The sequence below is a fragment of the Rhinopithecus bieti genome, unplaced genomic scaffold, assembly GCF_001698545.2.
Source record: "Rhinopithecus bieti isolate Rb0 unplaced genomic scaffold, ASM169854v2 scaffold_2244, whole genome shotgun sequence".
Lineage (NCBI taxonomy): Eukaryota > Metazoa > Chordata > Mammalia > Primates > Cercopithecidae > Rhinopithecus > Rhinopithecus bieti.
Genome location: NW_016803661.1, coordinates 340,318 through 365,372, shown reverse-complemented (window position 1 = coordinate 365,372; position 25,055 = coordinate 340,318). Strand labels below are relative to the sequence as shown.

Below are 25,055 nucleotides of genomic sequence, written 5' to 3'. Positions count from 1 at the left end.
TTCGTTGGAAGAATTCAAACTGCTCCAAGCACAAGAAACAACAGGAGTGTTACTCTGCTTCTTAACCTATAATACAGCATTCAAAGCAAGATCACTCCATCATCTACCAAGAGAAGGTAAAGCATTTGTGTGTATGCAGGGGTATATGCGTGCACATGTGAGGTTATAAAAAAGTTTTAATAAAAGTAGACAGTGACTGTTAGGCAAAATTGAAAACATGTTTTTAAATGGCAATTCTTTCCCTTTTTAAAAATTTAGATACTTGGAAGATATTTTGAACAAACAATAAATTTATTTGTATTTAGTGAAGATTAGCCATAAGATAAACAACTTTGTTTGTAGAAAAGTCATTATTATGTCAAATAATTATACATCCATGTGGCAGTTTATATCTCAGGTTAGAAAACTTCAAAATATTAAGTCAAAATACATGCAATTTCAGATATTCTATTCTTTTATTCCATAAAAACATAATCATACAGAGTAATCTGATATCTGTGGAAACTCAGAATTTGAATTTTGTTATTCTTTTATATTAAAAAATAAGAAAGTTCTTAAAATCAATGAACTTTTAACGGTCATTTCTATATGTTTCTAAATAAGTCTAAGCAAGGAAGGAAAACAAGTGTTTTATAGTTCTTTGAGGAAAAAAACATAGCTGTCCATTTACAAAATTAAAATGTGCAAAATAAAAACAGCTTCAGCTCCACTAAACAATGTAAATTACATTGTTCAGTGTAAACAATGTATTGTAAATTACTATTCTCAAAATTAAGTTTCAGGCCCTGTGTGGTGGCTCATGCCTGTAATCTCAGCACTTTGGAACGCTGAGGTGGGTGGATTGCCTGAGCCCAGGAGTTCAAGGCCAGCCTAGCCTACATGGTGAAACCCCATCTCTACTAAAAAGTAACCGGTGTGGTGGTGCACGCTTGAAGTCCCAGCTATTTGGGAGGCTGAGGTCCAAGGATCACTTGACCCCGGGAGGTGGAGGTTGAAGTGAGTCATGAATGTGCCACTGCACTCCAGCCTGGGTGACAGAACAAGACTCTGTTTCCAAAAAGAAAAAAGAAAACAAAAAAAGAAAAAAATGAAAAAGAAAATGTTTCAACTTGGGGTAAACTCTCACTCAAATAGACACAGTAAAAAATACACATAACCTTCCTCTGTAGATCACTTCCATACTAGACTATGCAAAATATCAACTAGAAACTAGCAAAACTGAAAGAAATTCATGGTTTAAGCAATATGCTAGCAAATTGCAGAAAAAGAAAAAAAAAAAAAAACTAGAGATAACCAATTCATTAAGCCAAATAATAAGTTATCCAATCAATACTTAGATGAAAGCAATAAAATAAGGGAATTTATAATGATTGATAAATCATTAAATGTAGCAAATTTCAATGTGAAACTAATAAGTGAGTCTATTACTAATTTGTTCTCTACCTCACATTTAATGTTCTAAAAAATCATCTATTTGCACAACTATATAAAAACTTTAAACAGTGAGGAAGTGAGTCATTCCACACCTACCGTATTAAGAAAATAAAACAGATTAAGTGGAATAATAGTTTTTTATGAGGAAAAGGCATTTCATCTGATCACAAGTAAAACTACTATAATGTATAAATTTATAGCATTTATAAGACTACTCTTGTCTCTGATATATAGTTCATGAAAATTATTAGTAGATATCAACATGATTCGGTTTTCTAAGTATCCAAAAAAGTTACTAAAATCAAAAGATGTACTGGAGATATAATTGAGAAACCATTGACGTTGTCGACACTAATAAATGACTTTGTTTTTAAATATAATATTCATATTGGTTACATGATAAATTCCTGAGAAATGTAACCTTTACGTAAAACTGTAGTAATTTACTTTACAAGTGGCATTTGTGAGTAGTTCAAAGACAGAATTCCTACCCATCAGAAGGAATCTCATTTGATTTCTAAGCCACTCTCTTGTAGCCTATCCATATCTAATACCCACAATCACATGTGATTTACACAGCCACACATATTTGTTTCTCCTCAATATATTTATTGAATGAATTCAAGGTTTATTGAAATTGTATTAAATAAATGAAGATTATTTTTAATACAATCATTGACATATAAAATAACTGATTAATGTAGTTAATTTAGCAATTCTTTCCTCCAAACTGTTCACATTACATTCTAGCTATATGTAATCAAAGTGCTCTCTGCAATATTATAATTTCAAATTTCCCATTTGGGGTCAAATGTAAATCATGATAACTGTGGTATTATGAATTGTAAATAGATAATATTCTAATTCAGAGGTTTACAGCATGTATATTTTCCAATTTATATAATCAAGTCACATACTCTTTAGCTAACTTGATGGTAGTAATGGTTTCCATTGGATATTTATATGCATCAAGCACTACAGACATATATTATCTCACTTAACTCAGAAAAGAAATTTATCGTACTCACTAATGCTAGACCTTGTGCTAAGTATACAAAGAAGGTGAGAAGGCAAAGCTCCTGCCCTGAAGAAGTTTGGACTGAACACTATGGATAAGAAGGCATACATGTCCCATGTAAGGAAACAAACAGAAGTCATGTAGGAAAGGACAGACGATGTTTGAGAAACTTGAAAGTTCAGTGTGACGTGATGGTCATCAAGGTGCATGGGTAAAAAGAAAATAAATATTAAAGTCTATATTTTATACCAATTACCCATCATTACAGGGCTGTTATGAATATCTTACTACTGTAAGTATTTTCTTCAATTGTCATTAAAATATTATTACAAGCTCTGCTCCTAGAAATAATTCATAAAATAATGAAACCAGTGTCTTAAGCAAACTGAGCTATGGCTTAGCATACGAAATCTGCCATCTACTTAAAGAGCTCTGGGATCCAAAGAAACTTGTTGTTGTCCAGTGTTATGAATAACAGAACTAAAAGTGATGGCACTAACTTCAACACTTATTTCCGAGGCATGGAAATTGAGGAGGAAAATCACATAGGTAAGTAATACTTACAGAGAATATTTTATGAGACTGAGATGTGGCAACAAAAAATATATTTCGATGGTAAAAGTGAAGAAGTTGTGTGTTAGAGAATTTTACAAGTGAAAATACTCATGGCCCTATAATATGTGTTAACCTTATCAAAATATAGAAAACTGTAAAGAATAAAGGCTTTTAGTCTATGCAATTATATATAGACACAGGAGATACTAACAGGCTCCCATAAAGTTGTTGTATGTAATATTTAGTATTGATTAATTTGAATAAGATCTATCTAGAATTTAAAAGAAAAAAACTATTTGTTTACTTATAATTTAATTTTTTATTGATATATAATAGATGTATATATTTTGGTGGTACATAGATAGTTTAAGACATTTATATAATTTTTTTTATTATACTTTAAGTTCTAGGGTACATATGCATAACGTGCAGGTTTGTTACATATGTATATTTGTGCCATGTTGGTGTGCTGCACCCATCAACTCGTCAGCACCCATCAATTCATCATTTATATCAGGTATAACTTCCAATGCAATCCCTCCCCCCTCCCCCCTCCCCATGATAGGCCCCAGTGTGTGATGTTCCCCTTCCCGAGTTCAAGTGATGTCATTGTTCAGTTCCCACCTATGAGTGAGAACATGCGGTGTTTGGTTTTCAGTTCTTGTGACAGTTTGCTAAGAATGATGGTTTCCAGCTGCATCCATGTCCCTACAAAGGACGCAAACTCATCCTTTTTTATGGCTGCATAGTATTCCATGGTGTATATGTGCCACATTTTCTTAATCCCGTCTTTCACAGATGGACATTTGGGTTGATTCCAAGTCTTTGCTATTGTGAATAGTGCCACAATAAACATATGTGTGCATGTGTCTTTACAGCAGCATGACTTATAATCCTTTGGATATATACCCAGTAGTGGGATGGCTGGGTCATATGGTACATCTAGTTCTAGATCCTTGAGGAATTGCCATACTGTTTTCCATAATGGTTGAACTAGTTTACAATCCCACCAACAGTGTAAAAGTGTTCCTATTTCTCCACATCCTCTCCAACACCTGTTGTTTCCTGACTTCTTAATGATTGCCATTCTAACTGGTGTGAGATGGTATCTCATTGTGGTTTTGATTTGCATTTCTCTGATGGCGAGTGATGATGAGCATTTTTTCATGTGTCTGTTGGCTGTATGAATGTCTTCTTTTGAGAAATGTCTGTTCATATCCTTTGCCCACTTTTTGATGGGGTTGTTTGTTTTTTTCTTGTATATTTGTTTGAGTTCTTTGTAGATTCTGGATATTAGCCCTTTGTCAGATGAGTAGGTTGCAAAAATTTTCTCCCATTCTGTAGGTTGCCTGTTCACTCTGATGGTAGTTTCTTTTGCTATGCAGAAGCTCTTTAGTTTAATTAGATCCCATTTGTCAATTTTGGCTTTTGCTGCCGTTGCTTTTGGTGTTTTAGACATGAAGTCCTTGCCCATGCCTATGTCCTGAATGGTACTACCTAGGTTTTCTTCTAGGGATTTTAATTTTTAAAGACCAAATCAGTAGAATTGGGATATCCATCACCCTAAATATTTGTCTTTTCTTTATGCTAGAAATATTTGAAATTATTCTCTTCTAGGTATTTTGAAATATACAATAGATTGCTGTAAACTATAGTCACCCTACTGATTTATTGAACACTATGTCTTATTTCATCTATCCAACTGTGTATTTGGACCCACTAATCCTCTCTCCTCCCCACTGTTCTAAACAGCCTCTGGAAATCAGCAATCTACTACCTTCACGAGATCTGCTTTTGTAGTTCTCATATATGTGAGAACATGTGCTAATTGTCTTTCTGTGCTTAGCTTATCTCACATAGCACAATGACCTGTAGTTCCATTCAGGTTGCTGCATTTTTGAAGACTCAATCTTGATTTAAGTTAGGATTTTTAAACAATGAGAAATGCACAAATAAAAGTATATTTCAAAATTATTTCCAAAACTTGAAAAAAGTGATACACAATGATTTTCTTTCAAAAGGGCTTTGTATGAAAATGGTCCATAAGGTTGGATGCTAAGACTAAAATATAAAGAAGAGACAAAAAGCCATATATGGCCAGTTTGCTAACTACTTGATTGCCTTTAGTGTTCTGTCCTTCACTTAAGATTACCAACATGAAAAGTTTTTATACAAAGATGTTAAATATTGGAAATCTTGAGCACTCCCCACCAAGCAGAATATGACACAAAAGAAGTTCTGTATGGCCTGAAGCAAATTCCCTGGATTTTCTGCCTCCCCCAGATTAGTCCTGCTACTATAATGTTGGTCTCCTGAAGTTATCACCAGTGAAAGAAAGTTTTCTCATTTCTTATGAAAACAAATGAAGAGAAAAGCCTTATCTGTAGGAGAAAGTACATATTAAGAAAAAAATCTGTATAATTTTAATAAGGAAAGGGAGAGACACAGAAAGAGAGTGATTGATTTGCATTTCATTTGTTTTCATTCACATATCTAGCTTTCAGTAAATATTTATTCATTGATTATCTCACATTGAACTACTTATTCCAAGACCAAAATACAATAACACAAATTAGGTATGCAACAGTTAGTCCCAACTATAAATGCTTAAGTTTTGTATAACTGGAAGAAGTTAGTATTATAGGCTTCTCTCTATCATATATATAATTTTTGATCAATCAAAAATTAGATAAATTGTATAATAACAAAAAATGCACATATTGAATTACAGGCAAGGTAAGAAGTATGCTCCAAAATTTGTTGAAAGTAGCAGCAATTTAAGAAAAATCAAAACAAATTATGCATGAGAGAGCAACACTGTAAACTAGCATCAGTGGACAAAAGTGTGGAGGATAAACAGAGAGATCCAGCATCAAGAAACAGTGAGCCTATTTATATGCCACAAAAGTCAATTATTACAGCCTATTCCACTATATTTAGAATGAGGCAAAAGATCAGCAATGTTTTAAAACACAGAAAGCTCTTGAGAATTCCAGATGTTTGGAAAAGCTGAAAGACAGTTGTTTTTAGAGCCATGCTATGTGCTATCCAAAGTTTTCCTAAGCATATATCTTTGACAAACTCCTGAGTTTAATTGAAGTATCTCTCTTAATCTTAAAAGTATGTCTCCTTATATTTGAGATGACTGCAAAGGTATTATATATCTATCACTTCTTTTTTTTTTTTTGAAATGGAGTTTCGCTCTTGCCACCCAGGCTGGAGTGCAATGGCATGACCTCAGCTCACTGCAAACTCTGTCTCCCAGGTCCAAGCAATTCTCCTGCCTCAGCCTCTCAAGTAGCTGGGATTACAGCACCCACCACTATGCCTGGCTAATTTTTGTATTTCTAGTAGAGACAGGATTTCACCATGTTGGCCAGGCTGTTCTGGAACTCCTGATTTCAAGTGATCCATCTGCCTTGGCCTCCGAAAGTGCTGGGATTACAGGGCGTGAGCTACCACACCTGGTCTATTATTTATCTCTCTCTCTCTCTCTCTCTCTCTCTCTCTCTCTCTCTCTGTGTGTGTGTATGTGTATGTATATATATATATATATGTGTGTGTGTGTATATGTGTACATATATATATACAGATAGAATGAAGCTCATAGCTATTTAATATTAAGAAGAACATAAGATGTTTAAGTTACTGATGCTTAAGATTTCAGACCACAGTGATTCTCAGAATACAAATAAATTTTGGCATCTATTTTTGGAATCAGTGTTTTCTAAAGATTTAATTGCCTTTTGAATAATTTAGTTGGCAGGCAGCAAATTACATATAGGTTCAAGCCTAAAATGACACAAATGCACAATTAATTTCTCCACAAATATCTATCTCTAAATAAAGTTACTTGTTTGATACAGATATGAGTTGTAGGAAAGTTACAGGGATATTATGAGTCCCATGATAAATGTTATCAGGAAAGAAAACAATTTTTAATTTAGTAGTCTCTAACAATCTGGAAAGCCCATGAACATTTACTATTAATTCACTATGCTGAAAACTAGCTGAAAGAAAGTACACACAAGAGAAAAGCATCCATAATAAAACACTTACTAGAATAGTATCAAAATCTATTAAAATTTTGGGATTACATATACACATTTGAAATCAACGATAGTTTCACATTTCTAGGGAGAATCTTAAAAATTTATTTGTCACCATAAAATGTATATCAAAATATTGGGAAACTTTTGGGCTACAGTCAAGGACTTTGTTCTTACAGCAAAACAATTTAGAAAACCTTGATGTAAGTACCATTAGTGATATAGTAAGTTTTTATGTATATTCGTGGTCAGAATGTTCTAACATGTTTCATATAAATGTGCTTTCTGAAGGTCAGGTAATTTCACCTTTGGCCTTACTATTAATCCTTAAAGCATGTGATCTCCACAGTTGTTTTAACTCTTGTCTGTCTCTTAGAATCTTCTAGAAATTCAGCCCAGATCAGTATGCACTCAAAGACTGCCTAGTCTGTTTAAAGCAAATGCAGTACACAGATGACTCCTAAGCAGCTTACATTCTAGTAGTGGAAGGATAGCAATGAAGAAATAACTTCCAAATAACAAAGCAAATACTTTAAAACATGCCTAAATCAATCTAGTATATTATTTCAAAAAATGCTCCATGTTGGCAAAATTATAATGAAATAATGACATATGAAAAAGGAATAGTTATGAAAAATATAGGTCAATTCAAAAGATAATGTTGCACAAAGCTCTCCACCAAAAATTCTAGTGAGATCTGTTATTCCAATTTTAGTACTGGTCATTCCTTTTGTATTTTTCTCTTCACTACCACCTCTGGACTTGTATATTTCTCTTAGCCCTTCTCTACCATGGTGCTGCAAGAGAATTTAGCTCTAATATCCTGACATTCATCGTATAATATAAATTAACTTCCTTCTTAGGCATCCCAAGTTAAACTTGGTAAATAGTATGTAAGGGAAAATTGAGAAAAGAGTGACTCAAATAATTTTCTGTAGGGCTTTATTCTTTAGCTCAACCCTAGTAGTGAATGATTGTGAAACCCGTAAAATTAATTATTATATTTAAATATCATTACTTAAAANCCAGGCTGCAGTGCAGGGGCACGATCTCTGCTCACTGTAACCTCTGCCTCCAGAGTTCAAGCAATTCTTCTGCCTCGGCCTCCCACTATAGGTGCGCACCATCACACCCATCTAATTTTTGTATTTTTAGTACAGACGGGGTTTCACCATATTAGTCAGGCTGGTCTCGACTCCTGACCTCGTGATCTGCCAGCCTCAGCCTCCCAAAGTGCTGAGATTACCGGTGTGAGCCAGTACACCCAGCCCCACTATACTGATTTTTACAATACTGCTATGCATGGATTTTTGATTAAATATCAAAGGTATAGGTCAAAATAAATATGATGGATAATATATATGACATTCTTCTTTATCGTTAATGAAGAGGTTGTGAAAAAAATGTAAGTTAAAAATTTAGAGACAATCTGACCTAGTCATGCACTGCATTAGAATAGTTCATACAAATAACACCTGATACCAAGTTTCACAATAAATAACGTAAAAATTTTATTAATGCCTCTGTTTCTCAATTATGCCTAGATGCTAACATGTTAGTACCTAGATTGTGTTTTCTCACTGACATTCCATAACTCAAATAATCTAATTTGTAGAAATATACTCCTTCTCCCTAAGGGATTTAGCAGAGCTATTTTTATGCTGAAAAGGAAATGTTTTATGTAAGCATTTTTACTTTTATGTGAGTAGTCTTTTTGGTGGGAAGAAGGTACCCCTCCTTAACTTAATCTCCCTCCACGCATTTATTCTTATTCAATTATGTAAATACTCAATTTTATTTCCTTTCCGTGTTGACAGCCGATTAATTGTGTCCCTTTTGTTTTCCAAATAAATAACCCTTATTCACAACACTGATTATTTGATGGCTTTGTCAAAAAAAGATAAGCAAATTATCCTATCTATATTTATAAAGTTTGAAAATATTAAGTTAAAATAAAAGATAGGTGAGAAGATTCTTAAATTCACAATTTAACACTTAAAATTTGAAAATATGTATTGGCATCTCCAAGAATAAATTTCTAATATGTTGACTAAAATCATATTTTTATTTTTTCATGGCATTGTCAAATAAGGCATGAAAATACACATTTTGCCTGTGAAAACGGGTTTGGTTGACATTAACAAAATATAAGAAACTTTTTTAGCTATGTAGTACCTGGCCTTTCTTGGTATATTTTGACAACTATTTTGACAACTACTAGTACATTGACATATACAATATATTTCTGTTTCCTTATTGGTCTGTAAACGGTTTTTCTAATTCAAAAGAAGGCAGAATAACCCTTTTGATACTGTTATTGTTGTATCATGCTAAGTAAAACGACAGTGACCCTGAAGGCATTGAAAAAGTCAGATAGCAGATCCTTTAGGAATTGAGAAATAACAATTGGGACTTTTTCTTTTAATGTACTGGTAACTAAATTGTAACTTACCTGTTGTATAAGAGAAGTACAGCAGGTCTTCATTCATATCTTTTTTTTTTTGTTGAATAGGTTTAATTTGTACTTTATATTGTAGATTTTAAAAACATTTATATGCTTTTTTTTTACATGATGTAGAGACAGACTTCATTCTGTGATTAAAATCTAGTTCTAAAATCTATTGAATCAGGAAAACAAGGAATACATAATCATACATTACCTTTTTCAATATGCATCCTTTTTGACTCATGTCCCATGTCATGACCAGCCAAATCTCCCTCTTTGGGCCCAGGGAGTACATTTGGTGATAAGCCCATCAGCATCTGGTTCATGGACAACCCATTCTGATGGACCGCTGTTATACCCGAAAACAAACAAAACAAAACACAAAAACACCATAACACACAAGGTTCCAATAAGTCAGTTAAACTCTTTTTGGACTCAACAGTAAATATAATATTAATATAATGGTCTAACTTTAAATTTGTAATCTATCCCTAAAAACACTGTGATAACTGATAAACATGATAATTCATCAGAATATGCAGAAAATACTGAAAATGACATCACCTCACTTTATTTTTACTTTGCATAAAACAAGATTTTTATCTGGAAAATATAAATTTTAAAATATAAGAATAATACAGTAGAAATTGCCATTTGGCAAACATCATTAATAATAATTGCTTCAGGGATCAAGGGATAATTCTGAAACTAGTGAGTGGAAGTTTGGTTAAGAAGAGAATATTTGCATAGTCTTAAGATATTTTCTCACCAGACATTCACTATCTCCAAAGGTAAAGAACAACAATGACAACAAGTAATATTTCAATAGAGAAACCTGGTAGTCACTACCTTAAGAAAGTGATAAAGTTATTGCTGGCATTGTAGAAATGTTTGTCTCCGGAAATGATTCACTAGGAAGGACACACTATCACAGCTGTGTGATTCTCGCCAAACATCCATAACCTAAGTCTAATCAAAAAAATCCAAACTGAGGGACATTCTACAAAATAAATGGCCTGGCCTGTACTCAAAAAAAAAAAAAAGTTACTGAAAGACAAAATGGACTAAGGAACTGTTCCAGATTAAATAATACTAAGAGAATATGACAACTAATTGACTAATCGTAGTGTGTGATCATAGATTGACTTTTGTACCTAGAAAAAAAAAATCTTACTTTAAAAAATATTGGTGGGAAAACCAGTGCAATTTAAATAAAAACTGTAGTTCAAATTTTAGTATTATAATAATGTTATCTTCCTGATTTTGATCATTTTTCTGTTATGTAAAATAATGTTCTTATTTGTAGAAGATAAACAATGACAAATCTGAGTAAAGTTGTATTAAATCTATGATAGAAGCCCTAGGTGACATTATGTCTTTATTGAGATATCACTTTCAGAGACCTTGATTGGTTGATTGGCAAGGTAAATCAGGATGACAAACGCATAAGAATGATTCGTATATTTGAAAATTTTCTAAAATTACTTTAAAGTAATATGTAACATATATATGCATATATATGTGTATACATACGCATATATATGCATGAATGTGGCTGTATTTACATTTCAACAATTATGGCATCCAGGTATATAAAATGTCTCCTTTGTTTCTATCAAAATTTTAAAAAATAATATAACCATTAATAAAATAACATGAATGTATAACAAAATTCTTTCAAATCTTCCCCAATCTGTCCATCATTTTCATTTTGTTCCAAAAAAATTTTTTTTCTCTAGGACAGCACCTTTCCAATGACAATATATTATGCTTAAGCCAATATTTATCATTAAATTCCTGATTCTAGTGTCAACGTACCATAAAAATACGCAGTAAATATTTTATTTGAAAACTATTTTAAAATTGTGTATAAAGTTATAAAATTAAGGAAATAAGTTCAGGCAGGCCAAAGCAAGTATATATATTTAGTATTATGTTGAACTATATAATTTCCAATAATTGACTATCTTTTATTTATAATTATTTACATAGCATTTAACTTAATCTTTATCCTCTTCAATAGCTCCCAGATCAAAATTTTCACTTTATGCATACATTCCTTTATAACCTATAAAGTCACTTCTCGAAAATGTTTCCTAGTTATGGCAAATATTCTCAACAACCAAATAACTTAGACACAAATTTGTTATATAATTAGATGAAGTTTATGCTATAAACATAATTGCATAAAATAATATAGCTTAAATTCTGGAAATAAGAAAATACTATACATTTTATCAAACAAGATATCTCTTGTAATATAGATTTACTCAAAATAATAATCTGAGATTATTGTATAATAGACACAAAAATCACTTGTTAATTTGATGGCATTTTAACTTTATTCTTCATTTTCTTGGTCATAAGTACCAAGGTTAAATATTGTGAAAATGTTATAAAATAACATACAGTCCTACTTTTCAAATTGTAATAATAACAATATATGGCAATAGTATGCATTATTGATTATTACTAATTCAAATTCTCAGACTTAGCTAATTTCAAATTCTTTAATTCACTGACCACCTGAATGACTTAGAAATGTATGTTTTTAAAATTTATTATTTTGAATTTAACTCATTTCTCTTTGTGGCTATCTCCATTAACACAAGGATAAAATTTAAAAGTCAGTGAATTACAAAAATGGCCAGGTAGTATTTGAGGAATGATGTTGAATAATCTATAAACAGTGTACCAAGACACTAGATATTTGAGAATTGGTTGTGTTTACTTCAGAAACCAATCCAAAAGGTTACTTATTTTCTCTGTTTCATAGCTCAAATCTTTATATGTGGCATCAAAGAGAGGAAATTTATATCAGGACCTGTTAATGTAGTATCATACCTCATGATATTACGAACTGGGAAACATAATTTTGAGAGATGGCTATTGCTACAGAGCTTCAGAACATGATCCATCTGAGATCTATTTGGAATGAGGGCATGTTGATTAGAAAAGCCAGCTGAACCCTAATAAAGTTTAAAATGGTGACAAGTAGAAGTATAAGACCTACGGATTCTGTCAGAAGAGCTCTCAGTCCGTGCAGGGGAGCTGGACACACTGCTGCTGCGATGTGATGATGGGTGACTGCCAGGCCTTCTCCCCTCCTCCAGAGAGGGGGCAGGCGAGGGGCTATCGGGAACACGCTCCTGCACCAGCGAGGGAGAGAAGGAGGGTAGAAAAGACATTAAATACGACGAACCTTTACTTAATGAATGTTGGTTTTCTCAATACAATAAGAAATGTAAAGAGAATACACACTTTATTTCATCAGCATTTAACTGTACTAAAAGATGCATTTATCTTGAGCAAAGCCAAATAAAGTAGAAAAAGATGATTTATGAAACTATGGTTCTACAGGTAAGCACGACTGCAGTAATGGCAAATGTCAATCTACTCTGGAGAAAAAGTAAGCCCTAAGAAGACACCCAAAAATATCCAAATAAGAACCCATTAGACAACAAAGGTCTTGGAGAATAAACAAGTATTATTTATAATCATTTTGAAGAAATCTTTAAATATATTCCTGTGTTTCCGCAGGTATCTAAAGATCATGTAATAAACACATTATCAACATGACTGACCATAATAATAATACCAGAGGAGTTTTTAACAAGTATTCCATCCTGGCACTGCTCTGGACATACTCAGTCACATTTTAAGGCATCACGGAAATGGATTATTATTTAATATTGGAATATTTTTCTTTGGTTTAAATAATTCTCAGAGTACCTACCATATCTAGCTTCAACTCAACCACACAAATGTGTAAAGGGCACATTTATGAAACATGTATCAATTATGTCCCAGGGAAATTTGGTACTGTGTTTCCTGATCTATTTTATGTCAACGCTCTTGGTCATTCCAAACCTCCCTCTCCAAGTTCTGTGCATTCTCCATTAGACAAATCTGTAAGTAGATTATATAAATGTTTCCAATTAGCTATTATAAATGGAATTACAGATTAAGAAAGAAGGTACCCATTGGTGAACATTTTCTACTTTGAGCAGCAAAATATTTGTACCTTCAGTTATTAACATACACAGGTCTTGATGCCTTTGCAATAATTAATAAATAGTAAAAAGTGTGGAAGAAAACTACATAAAGTATGCAGATGTATAATGTACTTATAAATAATAAGTACACTATTCCTTATTAGGGTGAAGATACGCAAATATGAAATAGAGGTAAAAAAAAGGCCAATCTAAAATGTAATTGGCCTGTAGGAGGCTAATATTTCCAAAATGTCAATGTTAACTTAATATGGAAAACAAAGAGGAGGCTCCAGGCTTTGTAGTGCCAGTGAGATTGATGATCATGCTCATCTTTGGTCAAAGTGATTCCATCAGCACCGTGATGGTTTGAAATCTGGCTGCACATCAGAATCACCTAGCATGTTTTTAAATGTGCTTATGCTTCAGTTTCATTCCCAGAGATTCTGGTTTACTGAGGATTATGGCTTAATTGTGTCCCCCAAAAAGATTTGTTGAAGCCCTAACCTTTGGTCCCTATCAATATGAATGTATTTGAAAACTGAGTGTTTGCAGACATAATCGGTTAAGATGAGAACACACTAGATTAGGGTGGCTTTTAATCCCACGTGGATCGTGTCCTTAGAAGTAGATGTGAAGATAGGAGGGAAGAATGTCATGTGACCATAGAGGAAGCGATTAAACTTATACAGCTTCAAGCCAAGGAATAGCAAGGATTGCCAGCTGCTAGCAGAAGCTATAGAAAGACAGCGAAAGATTCTACCTAGAATCTCAAAGGGAGCTTAGCCCTTATGAAGTCCTGATTTTGGACTTCTAGACTCCAATAATGTGAGACAATAAATTTCTGTGGTTTTAAGCTACCCAGTTTCTGGTTCTTTATTATAGTGGCCCTAGAAAACTAATATACTAAGACTAAAATGGGACCCAGATTTCAGTATTTTTTAAAGCTCTCCCTATTTTAATATGGAAACAAGATTGAGCTGTACTTTAGTCACACTCTTTTAATTTTCCAGTGGTGTACATTGCCAATAAACATCTTCAACAGATATGCTTAGACTTCATTTTGAAGACCATGATAAATAAAATGAAAATAACCAGAAAAAAATAGCCAAGCCCTTTTCCCAAATCCGTGTCATGAAATGGTTTCCTAACATATATTCCATGGAATTTAAAAAAAAAAAGTGCTATAAGAAACTTCATGACAAAACAATATTGTAAAGGAAAAGAAAAAAAGAGATCAATTAAATTTTAATCTCAAAAGTTGAAATGCATATTAGAATCTTGTCGTAATGATTACTTGCTGAACTTTAAGAGTTTTTGGACAGGGCTAATATGTGCTGACAGGCTTCTGTAAAAGACAATAAACCCCCACAGAAGGCAGATGTATATTGTTAGTATTACACTAAAAAGCATTAGCCCTTTACCGTAATTATTCAGGGATTAACAATTAAGTGCTTTATTTTCTGCAAATAGCAAAATTGATATGTAGGTAAATGTAAGCAACACGTAATATATTTTCCATATCAAGTTATGTGGAGTTTCCACTTGAAATACTGCAAATACGAAAATAAGGACAGTGGGAGGGAGAGAGAGAAAGAGACAGAGAGAAGAGATGGCGAGAGGAGAGAGAAAACAAGGGGGGCAGTGGGCCAAAGACAAACACACACATCCCAGATATTAAAATTTAAAACTAACTTGTTTAGATAAGTTTATAAGATGCATGCATTTGTTACACGCTAGGATACTACAGAAAGACGGCATCCAACTTTACAGATTGCAGATTAAGATGTTTTGAAATCTTTATCACAGGTAACATGGAAAATGAATGTATTAGTAGTTATTTTTCCAAACTAACTAAATGAAGCATGTATGGTTTTAAAATGTCTAAGGCAAACAAATGACCAACAGTTTTAAAAAACAAACGTAGGGCGGGCGTGGTGGCACGCCTGTAACCCCAGCACTTTGGGAGGTCAAGGCGGGCAGATCACGAGGTCAGGAGATCAAGACCATCCTGGCTAACACGGTGAAACCCCGTCTCTATTAAAAATACAAAAAATTAGCCGTGCTTGGTGGCGGGCGCAGGAGAATGGCGTGAACCTGGGAGGCCGAGCTTGCAGTGAGCTGAGATAGCACCACTGCACTCCAGCCTGGGTGACACAGCGAGACTCCATCTCAAAACAAAACAAAATGAAACAACAACAACAACAACAACAAAACATGTATATGACTTAAAAGAGCAGAAACTTCACATCTGGATGCCAAAACTTACTTCCTGTTTTCTAATTATAATTACCCTAAACTATAAAGAAGCTTCAAATGGCAATGTGCTCATATTAAATCATTGTAATCACAAATCAAAGGATAATCTTGGCTTGTGTGTAGCCAACCATAATTCAAAAGTTTAGTTTTGTATGGCTTTGAAGTATTTGCACACTTATTACAGAGGATGCATTCATAAGGCTATATATGTAGAACTCCTTTATAATTTGTATAAATATATTAAGAAACAATACTGCAGCTAACTGCATACAGAGCCAGAGATATACTCTTAAAGTCTAATTTTGATTTCTTGAAATTCTAACAGAAGCATAGTTTGTCTAAGCTTTAGAGCTAATTCCTAATACATCTAACTGTTAACACTTGGGTTACACAGAAATACATGGTGTGTATTTAAGAAAATGCATTGCTATATTTTTGTATGAACAGAATTTTCTAAATTAACCATTCTATTTTATTCCAAAGGTCACTCACATCAATGCTTATCTATCAATAAATTTTAATATTTTTCTTAATAATTATATTAATGCATATGTTTGGCTGAACAGACATAAAGTGCAATCTTGAAATAAATCAGTCTCTCTAAAATGACTTTGCAAGTCTGATTTTCCTGTCATAATAGATTTCTTAGTAGTGCTAACGGAAAGCATGAGAATATAATTTTTCTGAAATATTTAACTCATAAAATATTTAAATACTTAATGCATAAATCTCTGGAAACAATGATTATGCCATTAAAATAATTCCTTGTTTATTTTAACATTTCCCATATAACTAGAAAAATGCTTTATTAGTCAATGTATTTAAATGTCAAAGATGTCTGTGATCAACTCTTTAATTCATGAAGTGTTCCGTTATTCATTTACACATCCAAAATACTCTTAAAAGATATAATATACTAAGTAAAATAGTTAGATTAAAATCTTCATGTAAAATGCATTTTAAAAGCATAGTTTAAAGCTCAGTAAATATGTATAAGTAAAATTATAGTATTTAATTTACATTTAACTTAGTTTTGCTTTAATTGTAGTTTTGTGTTCAAGAACAAAGGATACAAGGACAATTAATACTGTTATTTGAAGAAAATGTTTTGATTTATGCAAATTTTTATGATTTAAAAGCTTAACTATTCAATTGAAACTTTCTATAAATTGACACACAACATATTCAGTCATTTTACTTAATGTATAATTTCAATCTTTGGAACCTAATATATTATTCTTTGAAGAATTTCATTAAAGTAAAATCCATTGAGCAAGTAAGATTTGAATACATTGTTGCACAATAAATTAATTTATTTCCACAGCTTAATTCTTTTATCATATTTATATGCTTGCCTTTCCAGAGTATTCTATAAGATGGAGAATAATGGAGACAATAAAGAATTGCTTAGGAGGGAATCTCATAATTATTACTGAAACAAAATAGATAATGAGTTTTATTCAGACGTAATAAGAAAGAAGCAGTTCAATGTCTATAAGAAAACTATGTAAACTGGATTTATCATTTCATTTGTGTAATACCCTTTAACCTCCAATAAGGGGCTGAAGCAGGACAGAGAGAAAGAAAATTTAATATTTCAACACCCTCCTTTATAGTCTTGCATCAACTTCACTAATCAATAAAACACAATCCTTTGCAAAGTTCCATCTTTATAAAACTCACCACAATAATAAATGAAAATTTAAGAGAAGTACTCTTTCACTGAAAAAAAGGTCATACTAATAAACTAATAGTAACAGAAGACCAACAAAGGAAAAGCGGCATTTTTGCCTCTGGGTAGAACAAGAAGTATTTGGTCTGTAGGATAATTCAGAATCAAAAATAGAATTCAGAAACAACGTACTCAAATTCTAAAATAGAAAGTGTAAAATGTTCAGTACTACACACGTGATTAATTAAACATTTTAAAATTGCATTATCTCAGCTGCCCCCTCTCCACCTTAAAAATGTATTGTATTTTATTGAATTAAAGTATTTTCTTAGGGTAAGTATAATCACAACTCATTTCTCTAAAGGATTATTTCATTTAGCTTTTATTTATTTTGCTCTCCTTTTAATTCTCTTCATTTTTTGTTTTTCAATAGAGATTCCCTAACTGAATAGGATATAGAAGTGGGGATACAATTTGTAATATTAAATTTTGTGTTGTTATTGTTTGTTTGTTTGAGTCAGAGTCTTGCTCTATCACCCAGGCTGGAGTGCAGTGGCACAGTCTCGGCTCACTGAAAACTCCATCTCCCCGTTCGAGCAATTCTCCTGCCTCAGCCTCTGAGTAACTGGGATTACAGGCATCTCCCACCACTCCCGATTAATTTTTTGTGTTTTTAGTAGAGACAGGGTTTCTCCACGTTGGTCAGGCTGGTCTAAGTGTTCCACTCCCCTAGGCCTCCCAAAGTGCTGGGATTACAGGTGTGAGCCACCATGCCCAGCCTAAATGTTATCTTCATATAACTTTTAATTTATAAAATTGATGAAGTTGACCATCACTTTATATAACCAAAACTTCTCAGCTTTAAGAAAACTCAGGCTTAAACACATTAGTTCAATGAGTATTTACTGAACAGTTACTATGTACCAGGCAGGATCTAGGCTCTGGTTATATAAAATTAAGCAAAACTGACAAAAATTATTTTCCCCATGGAGCATATATCACACCTGGTAAATGTTGTTAGTGAAATGCAGCATCATTCACACTAAGAGTGGTGTTCAAATTCCTTTGTTTTGGAAAAATGTGCAAAGAAGACAAATAGCAGAATTGGAATCCTGTATTCAGAAATATGCTTAAATAGTACTTTTAAGAGACAGTCAACGATGTTAGCATGCTTACACCTGGTTAAGGACCAGGCAACCTAAGTCAAGATTCCATAGCTGAGGAAGCCCCAAACAATAATGTACATAGCTTTTAAAAAAACTTTGATTATGGAACTCAAAAAATACTCAAATTTTCTAAACATGAAACTGGCAAGGCCCCGTGGAACAACTTAATATAATCTGAAACAACTTAACTTTATTCTCCTGTTGTCTTTTTGCACTTACTCATTGGTGGTAGGGAACTACATTTCTCCCAAGTGTGTACGAAAATTCACATAGCCTTGTAAATTTTTTGGTTGCTATTTGATAACATAAAGTTACTTTAAGCAACAAAATAAAATCTTGACTCAGGAATTATAATTCAGAGCCATCTGACAATAAATACTGGCATCTTAATTAAAAGGTAGGTCTTCTTCCTTTACTACAGCCAAGGGATATAGAGGTGAAGGAAAAACAGTAAGGAAAAAAAGGTAAGTGCTGATTTGACCAGCACTGCCTTTAAAGGCATCAATCTCTCTTGCATGATAAATGTTTAAAGTCAACGTTTAACGTAGTAAGGCAGAAATGTATGTTCTTACAGGCCACCACCACTATAAGCCTCTCATCTGCAGTTCCCTTGATAAGTCTCTTTCGTTCCGATGTTCCTTTGACCCTTGAGTTTCCTGCATAGTTACATCTGGGGGCTTGGTTCAAGTTGATGTGGGGGTATGATTACTTCATAGATGGTGTTTCATGCTTCTATAATGAGCGTAATGTCTGGTTGGTTGCCTTTTATGATGCCAGCCACCACCGATGATCATGGCTGCAATTCATCACTTCATTAGGGCTTGCAATTTCCTACACACTTATTTTCTAGAAGGTTTCTATGATCACAAATTTACCTCATGAATCATTTGGTTATTCTTAGGATCAGTTTTTATGGAAAAGGCAGGAAAAATGCTTGATCCCTTCCATGTATTTATCTTCAAGCCTTTATTGTCTTTTATAAACATCAGTTCCCCCAAAATTCTCCAAATGTGAATAATGAGTTTCTTTTTTAGTATTATTATAAAATCATGAATTTAAACTTGTGATGTATTTCAAGGTCTGGATGTTTTATTAGTGGTGGTTGTGTTATAATACTTTCTTTTTTAGGTTAACATCTTTTTTTTCATATTTAATATTAATATTCAAATAAATCTAAAGAGAACATAATTATTTTTTAAAACCAAGTAAAATTAAACAAATTTTGGGAAAAAACTTTATGTCCAAAAGTGCTGCATACACTCAGAGATGTTTATGTTTGTACAAAGAATAAACGATTCTGTAACTAAAAACAAAGTATATGATGTCACATTGCTCTAAGTTTCACTCTACTTTGTGAATTAGGTCACTCTGGTTTTAGTTTTTATAATCTTTTCCCATTTTAAACTTCATGCAAGTAACGTCCTATTTCTTAATATAGTATTTTAAGAACTTGCTTTAAAGTATGAGTACAATTATAAATTGCATTAAGAACTTGCTTTAAAGTGTGAGTACAATTATAAATTGCATTTTTCAATGTTTAATTCTTTAAATGAGAACGTCACAGTCTCTCTCACACACACACAGACACACACAGAGACACATAACAGATCAGCAAAGAAAATTAACAAATTTAAGTCATATTCCCTATTTTCAGAAAACTGTAATGTGTCATAGGAAGAAAGATATGTATTCAACAATGCAGTATACTTTGAGTGTTGTCATATTTCTCAAAAACAATTCTACATTATCTCTGAAAAATATCTTAAAATGCATTTAAAAATCTGCTTTGCATACTATGCACTACAAACCCCAAAAGTCCTTGACTAAAATAAAGCCGTGTATGAAATTTTTATTAGGTAAAATGAGCAGAACAAAAAAAAAGTGAGAGTCAGAGAGACAGAGGTCTCATCATAGAATTATGACTATATTTCACAAGCTTGACAGGGATTCCCTGCAAAATTCTAGAACTTACTTTTAAACAAATGATTTTGGATACTTGGAGAGAAAACAAAATAGTAATAAGATGAAAATCATGTCGGTATAGAAAGACTTCCAAAGATTATATAAATAGTAATTTAATCATTATGACAACCTAATGGGGTAGTATTGTTATTACATACAAATACAAATATATTAAATAGTTTGTCTATGGTCACACTGGTTGGAGGTGATAAAGTCGAAATGCAAATCCAAGTAGTCTTTTTTCAGAACACATGCTTTAAATCACTAAAATGTGCTGCTTTTCTTCCTTTTAATATTACTTCTATTTCAGCAAGGATGCTCTTTTCAAAATCGTTACAACATTGTGAATTTATTAAATAAAACTGAGAAAATATTGATTCATTCAGGAGAATTTTGGGTAACATAATGAATGATACCTAAGATAATCAATTAATAGAACATTTCAACCTATTAGGAATTCTCCAATGATAAANATGCAAATCCAAGTAGTCTTTTTTCAGAACACATGCTTTAAATCACTAAAATGTGCTGCTTTTCTTCCTTTTAATATTACTTCTATTTCAGCAAGGATGCTCTTTTCAAAATCGTTACAACATTGTGAATTTATTAAATAAAAACTGAGAAAAATATTGATTCATTCAGGAGAATTTTGGGTAACATAATGAATGATACCTAAGATAATCAATTAATAGAACATTTCAACCTATTAGGAATTCTCCAATGATAAAAGAAATTGATCTCTTGATTTATATTGTTTATTTTACTTGATCATTTAAAGTAATAAAGGAATACATCCTTTTAAAATTTGGAAATGATACAAAGGTGGTATAAATAGCTAATGTGATAGTTTGGGATGTTAATACTCCAAATTATCTAAAGATCCTACATCAATGGAATGGAAACTAAAAAACTTAATGTGGATAAATAAAAATTCCTGACACAAATAAAAGATGAAGAAAAATTGGCTTAACAGAATTTTATGTCAGAAAGGCAGGAAATTTACTGAGTCAGACATTCAGCTACCAAACAAAATCTTAAGAACTATGACTAGATTTGTCGATTATTGTCCAAATTGAGGTTGATGTCTAGTGTCTCTTCATTGCACAATTCAATTCTCGAGTGTGGTGGGATAGAGGGTAACTTCAATAAAAGAAGGCAACCAAAAGATGAATAGTCAGAACAAATTAGAATAATTGGCCTAGAAAATAGAAACACTATAGGTACCAAACCAGAGGGCTTAAATATTGAAATGACTAGAACTCTGAAGAATTAGCAGACAGTTTGCTTCCAATAAAATATAACCAAGTTAAGGTAGAAGCTATTGAGATGCAAATTTTAATTTGATTAATGAATATACTTCTCACTCTTAAATTTGCTGAAAATAGATTAAGCATCCTACAAAAGTTTAGATATATGAAAATGAGTAAGAAGGATGTGGGAATTATTTCTCCATTATGGGGGAAGCTGAATTACATAACATCTCAAGTCTAAGTTGCTTGATGTTCTATGAATGCTAAACAGAAAAAGTATATGGGCATCATTGACACATAAGAAATTAATACAGGTACAGTTTATAATTATTTAATATATCTCTGCAGATATTTAGGGAGTTAGAGAGAGGAGGGGGAATTGTGCATATATCCATACAACTAGGAATTTTAATTAGAATTATTATTGTCTAAAGAGTATATGTAAATTTCCTCCTCAAAATAATCTTGATTATACTCAATACAACCAGCCATAGAAAGTCGAAGTTTAGTACTTTAGCAGACCAGACTCTTTCATGGACACTTGCATGTAAAGCAAATAACAATGCCATAGTGGGAAAGTCTTCATCTATCTAGTTTTCTTTTCCTCAGTGCATTTAATTCTTTCAACCCTAAATTCTCAATTATTTTAATTTTTTTTTTCCACTTGGCTCTATTGTGTTTGAGAGTTTAGTTTGAGCTGCTTCACTTTTCCATAGCCTGAGATTCATGTGGGTTTGGGTTAATCAGAGGTCTAACACAGGTATCGATAAGCTTTTTTGGTAAAAGGCCAAATAGCAAGTATTTTAATCCACTCTGTCTTTGTATGTGAAAATAGCCATAGACATTACATAAATTTAGATGTGGCTCTATCCCCAGAAAAACTTTATTTACCAATACTACATTTTGAATTTCATATAATTCTCATGTGTCATGAAATATTTTCTTCCTATTTTTTCCAACCACTTAAAATGCAAAACTATTCTTAACTCACAGGTCATAAAAACCAGCAGCAGAATAGATTTCACCCAACATTGGAAGCTTGGGGATTCAGACTCTGCTCCATTTAATGTCCTGGCATTGAAGATATGTTATGAAAAAAATTTTGGAGCTCCTCTACTTCATAGAAACAGCTAAACAAAGAATATTTTTAAAATATGTAACTCTGAAAGCTATATTTTTGCTTCTCTTTTGTCCTACAAATTCTTATTGCCATTTGCATTTAGGTTCAGTTTTAATTTTAAGTCTTGTCATTACTCTCAAAAAATGTAAACAGTATATTCCAACATTTAGAACATCTCTCAAAGTTCTATTTTCTCTTTAAAGGCTATTTCTCCAGTTGCTTTATAATTCCGAGATATGGACTCAATCTTCTTTGATATTGAACACTTCACTTGCAACAGACCTTCACACTTATTAATAGAATCTTCCCAGGCAAACCAATGTGTAGTCCCTATTCTAGTTACCCACATGTGTCCAATGCTGTTACAGGGGATGTAAGAGTCCATTATTTTATTTGAGGAAAATAAAAACTTCCCCAAAACTAAACTTAATTAACATCTATTAAGTGAGTTTACTAAACTCTGCCTGAACTACAGAGTTAACCAATATATACACTTAGATTGATTTGTTAACTTGTTCTCTCTAATACTTAGAACTTCTTAGAGGACCTATTCCTCACGCTTATTCTCTGAGGACACTCACTTGATTTTTACCAGGTTATGTGGATGCCTTTAAGCATCTAAAACTGTTAGAATCATCTCCTGCCTTTCTTAAAATGTGTTTACTTTCAGTAATCTTTACCTGTCATCATCAAACTTGAAGCTATACGAATGGCCTGTCTCACAAAATTAGGGTGCCATGATAAAAATGGGCCTTTCTGCCCTTCCACAACAGCCAACTGAACTTCACTTTGATGTTGGCAATAAAAACTATCAGATTTTACTTTCTATAATCATTCTCAATTACAGCCATTGTTCCCTATTTGGCTACTACTATTACCATTTACATCAACACATTCAACATGCACAACTCCCTTTAATCCGCATGTAACGAAGTTTCTGAAAATATTTGCAAAAAGAGACAAAGTGAGATATCTCTATGACTTAGTAGGCATTGGCACATGTTTTAAAACATAAAGCGACCTCATTTTCTTCTCTTTTTGTGTATTTTCTTCCTTTCTTCATATATCCCCCTCCTTTCCATTCCTAAACTTAATCTAAGAAAACACAGGAATGTTTCTGACTTCCTAATCATTGAGTCCCAAATTATTTTCTATAGACTTCTCCCAGAGGAAACTCAACTTCTTCCTCCTGCTTATCGAAACTTTGACAACCAAGGATGTATTAAAAGGAGTTCCCCCAAGTATTCTAATTAACAAGTAGCACAACTATTTTTAAAAATATATGTATATTGCAAAATAAAATAAATCAAGTATCCTGATATAAATAAAGACTTTTGGATGCAGGAATATGTAAGCCATTCCTCATGCAAATATTAGCTACAGGTCATAACTTAGACACCCATCATGACTTTAAACTGCTAAAATCTGCTCTTCTATCATATGTTTGCCTTATTTATTAATGTAAATCTTACCTAAATGAGAGATTTTAAATAGTTACCAGTTTTGAAAGTAAAAATTATGTAATTAATATTATGAGATGATTATAGTAATCACAACCAGATATTTTAATGAGAATAATCACATCATATAAATTAATACTTAGTATCCTGTAACATTTGCTTAAAGTAGCCATTGAGTACAATGATGAGTAGACTTAAATGGATTTTTCCCTCAGCCAAACTCCTCTTCTAGATAACTTTAATGAGTGAGGCAATCAGAGTGCTTAATTCTCAATAATACCTATTACCAAACATCATCATAAATCAAACATTACAGTGATATCTTGCTTATTGAATAATCTGGTAACAATCTCCCTCTTACAGAAGAGTTTTCAAAGGTCTTTTTTTTTTTAATCAGTTCCTTGGCTGAGATCAATGTGGCACTCACTGGCGTTCTCTCAGGTGGCGATCTTTGAGTAGTTAATCCGGGTCTTCTGTGAGACTTTGAGTTATTTTTCCTCTGGTATTGATACTACAGAAACTGCTCAAAGCATCTGGGACATATCTTTGTTTTTAGAGCCTTTAACATGAGAAAAATTCCTGTTTGCATATTACTCAACATTGTATGTAAGTAGTAACAACACCTTTTATATAAGATGTGCTCCAGAGGCTACCCTAAAATTTAAGTGTATT

The 25,055-nt window shown here is 32.6% G+C and overlaps 1 protein-coding gene across 1 annotated transcript in view; it reads right to left on the bottom strand.

The window, feature by feature from the left end:
* DACH1 (dachshund family transcription factor 1) overlaps positions 1–25,055 on the bottom strand; it is a 458,628-nt gene that overhangs the window by 117,395 nt on the left and 316,178 nt on the right. Inside the window, exons 6-7 of the mRNA XM_017895769.1 lie at positions 12,516–12,651; positions 9,712–9,851 (exon numbers count right to left, since the gene is read on the bottom strand). Coding sequence (XP_017751258.1) covers positions 9,712–9,851; positions 12,516–12,651 — 276 coding nt within the window. The remainder of the gene's footprint in view (positions 1–9,711; positions 9,852–12,515; positions 12,652–25,055) is intronic.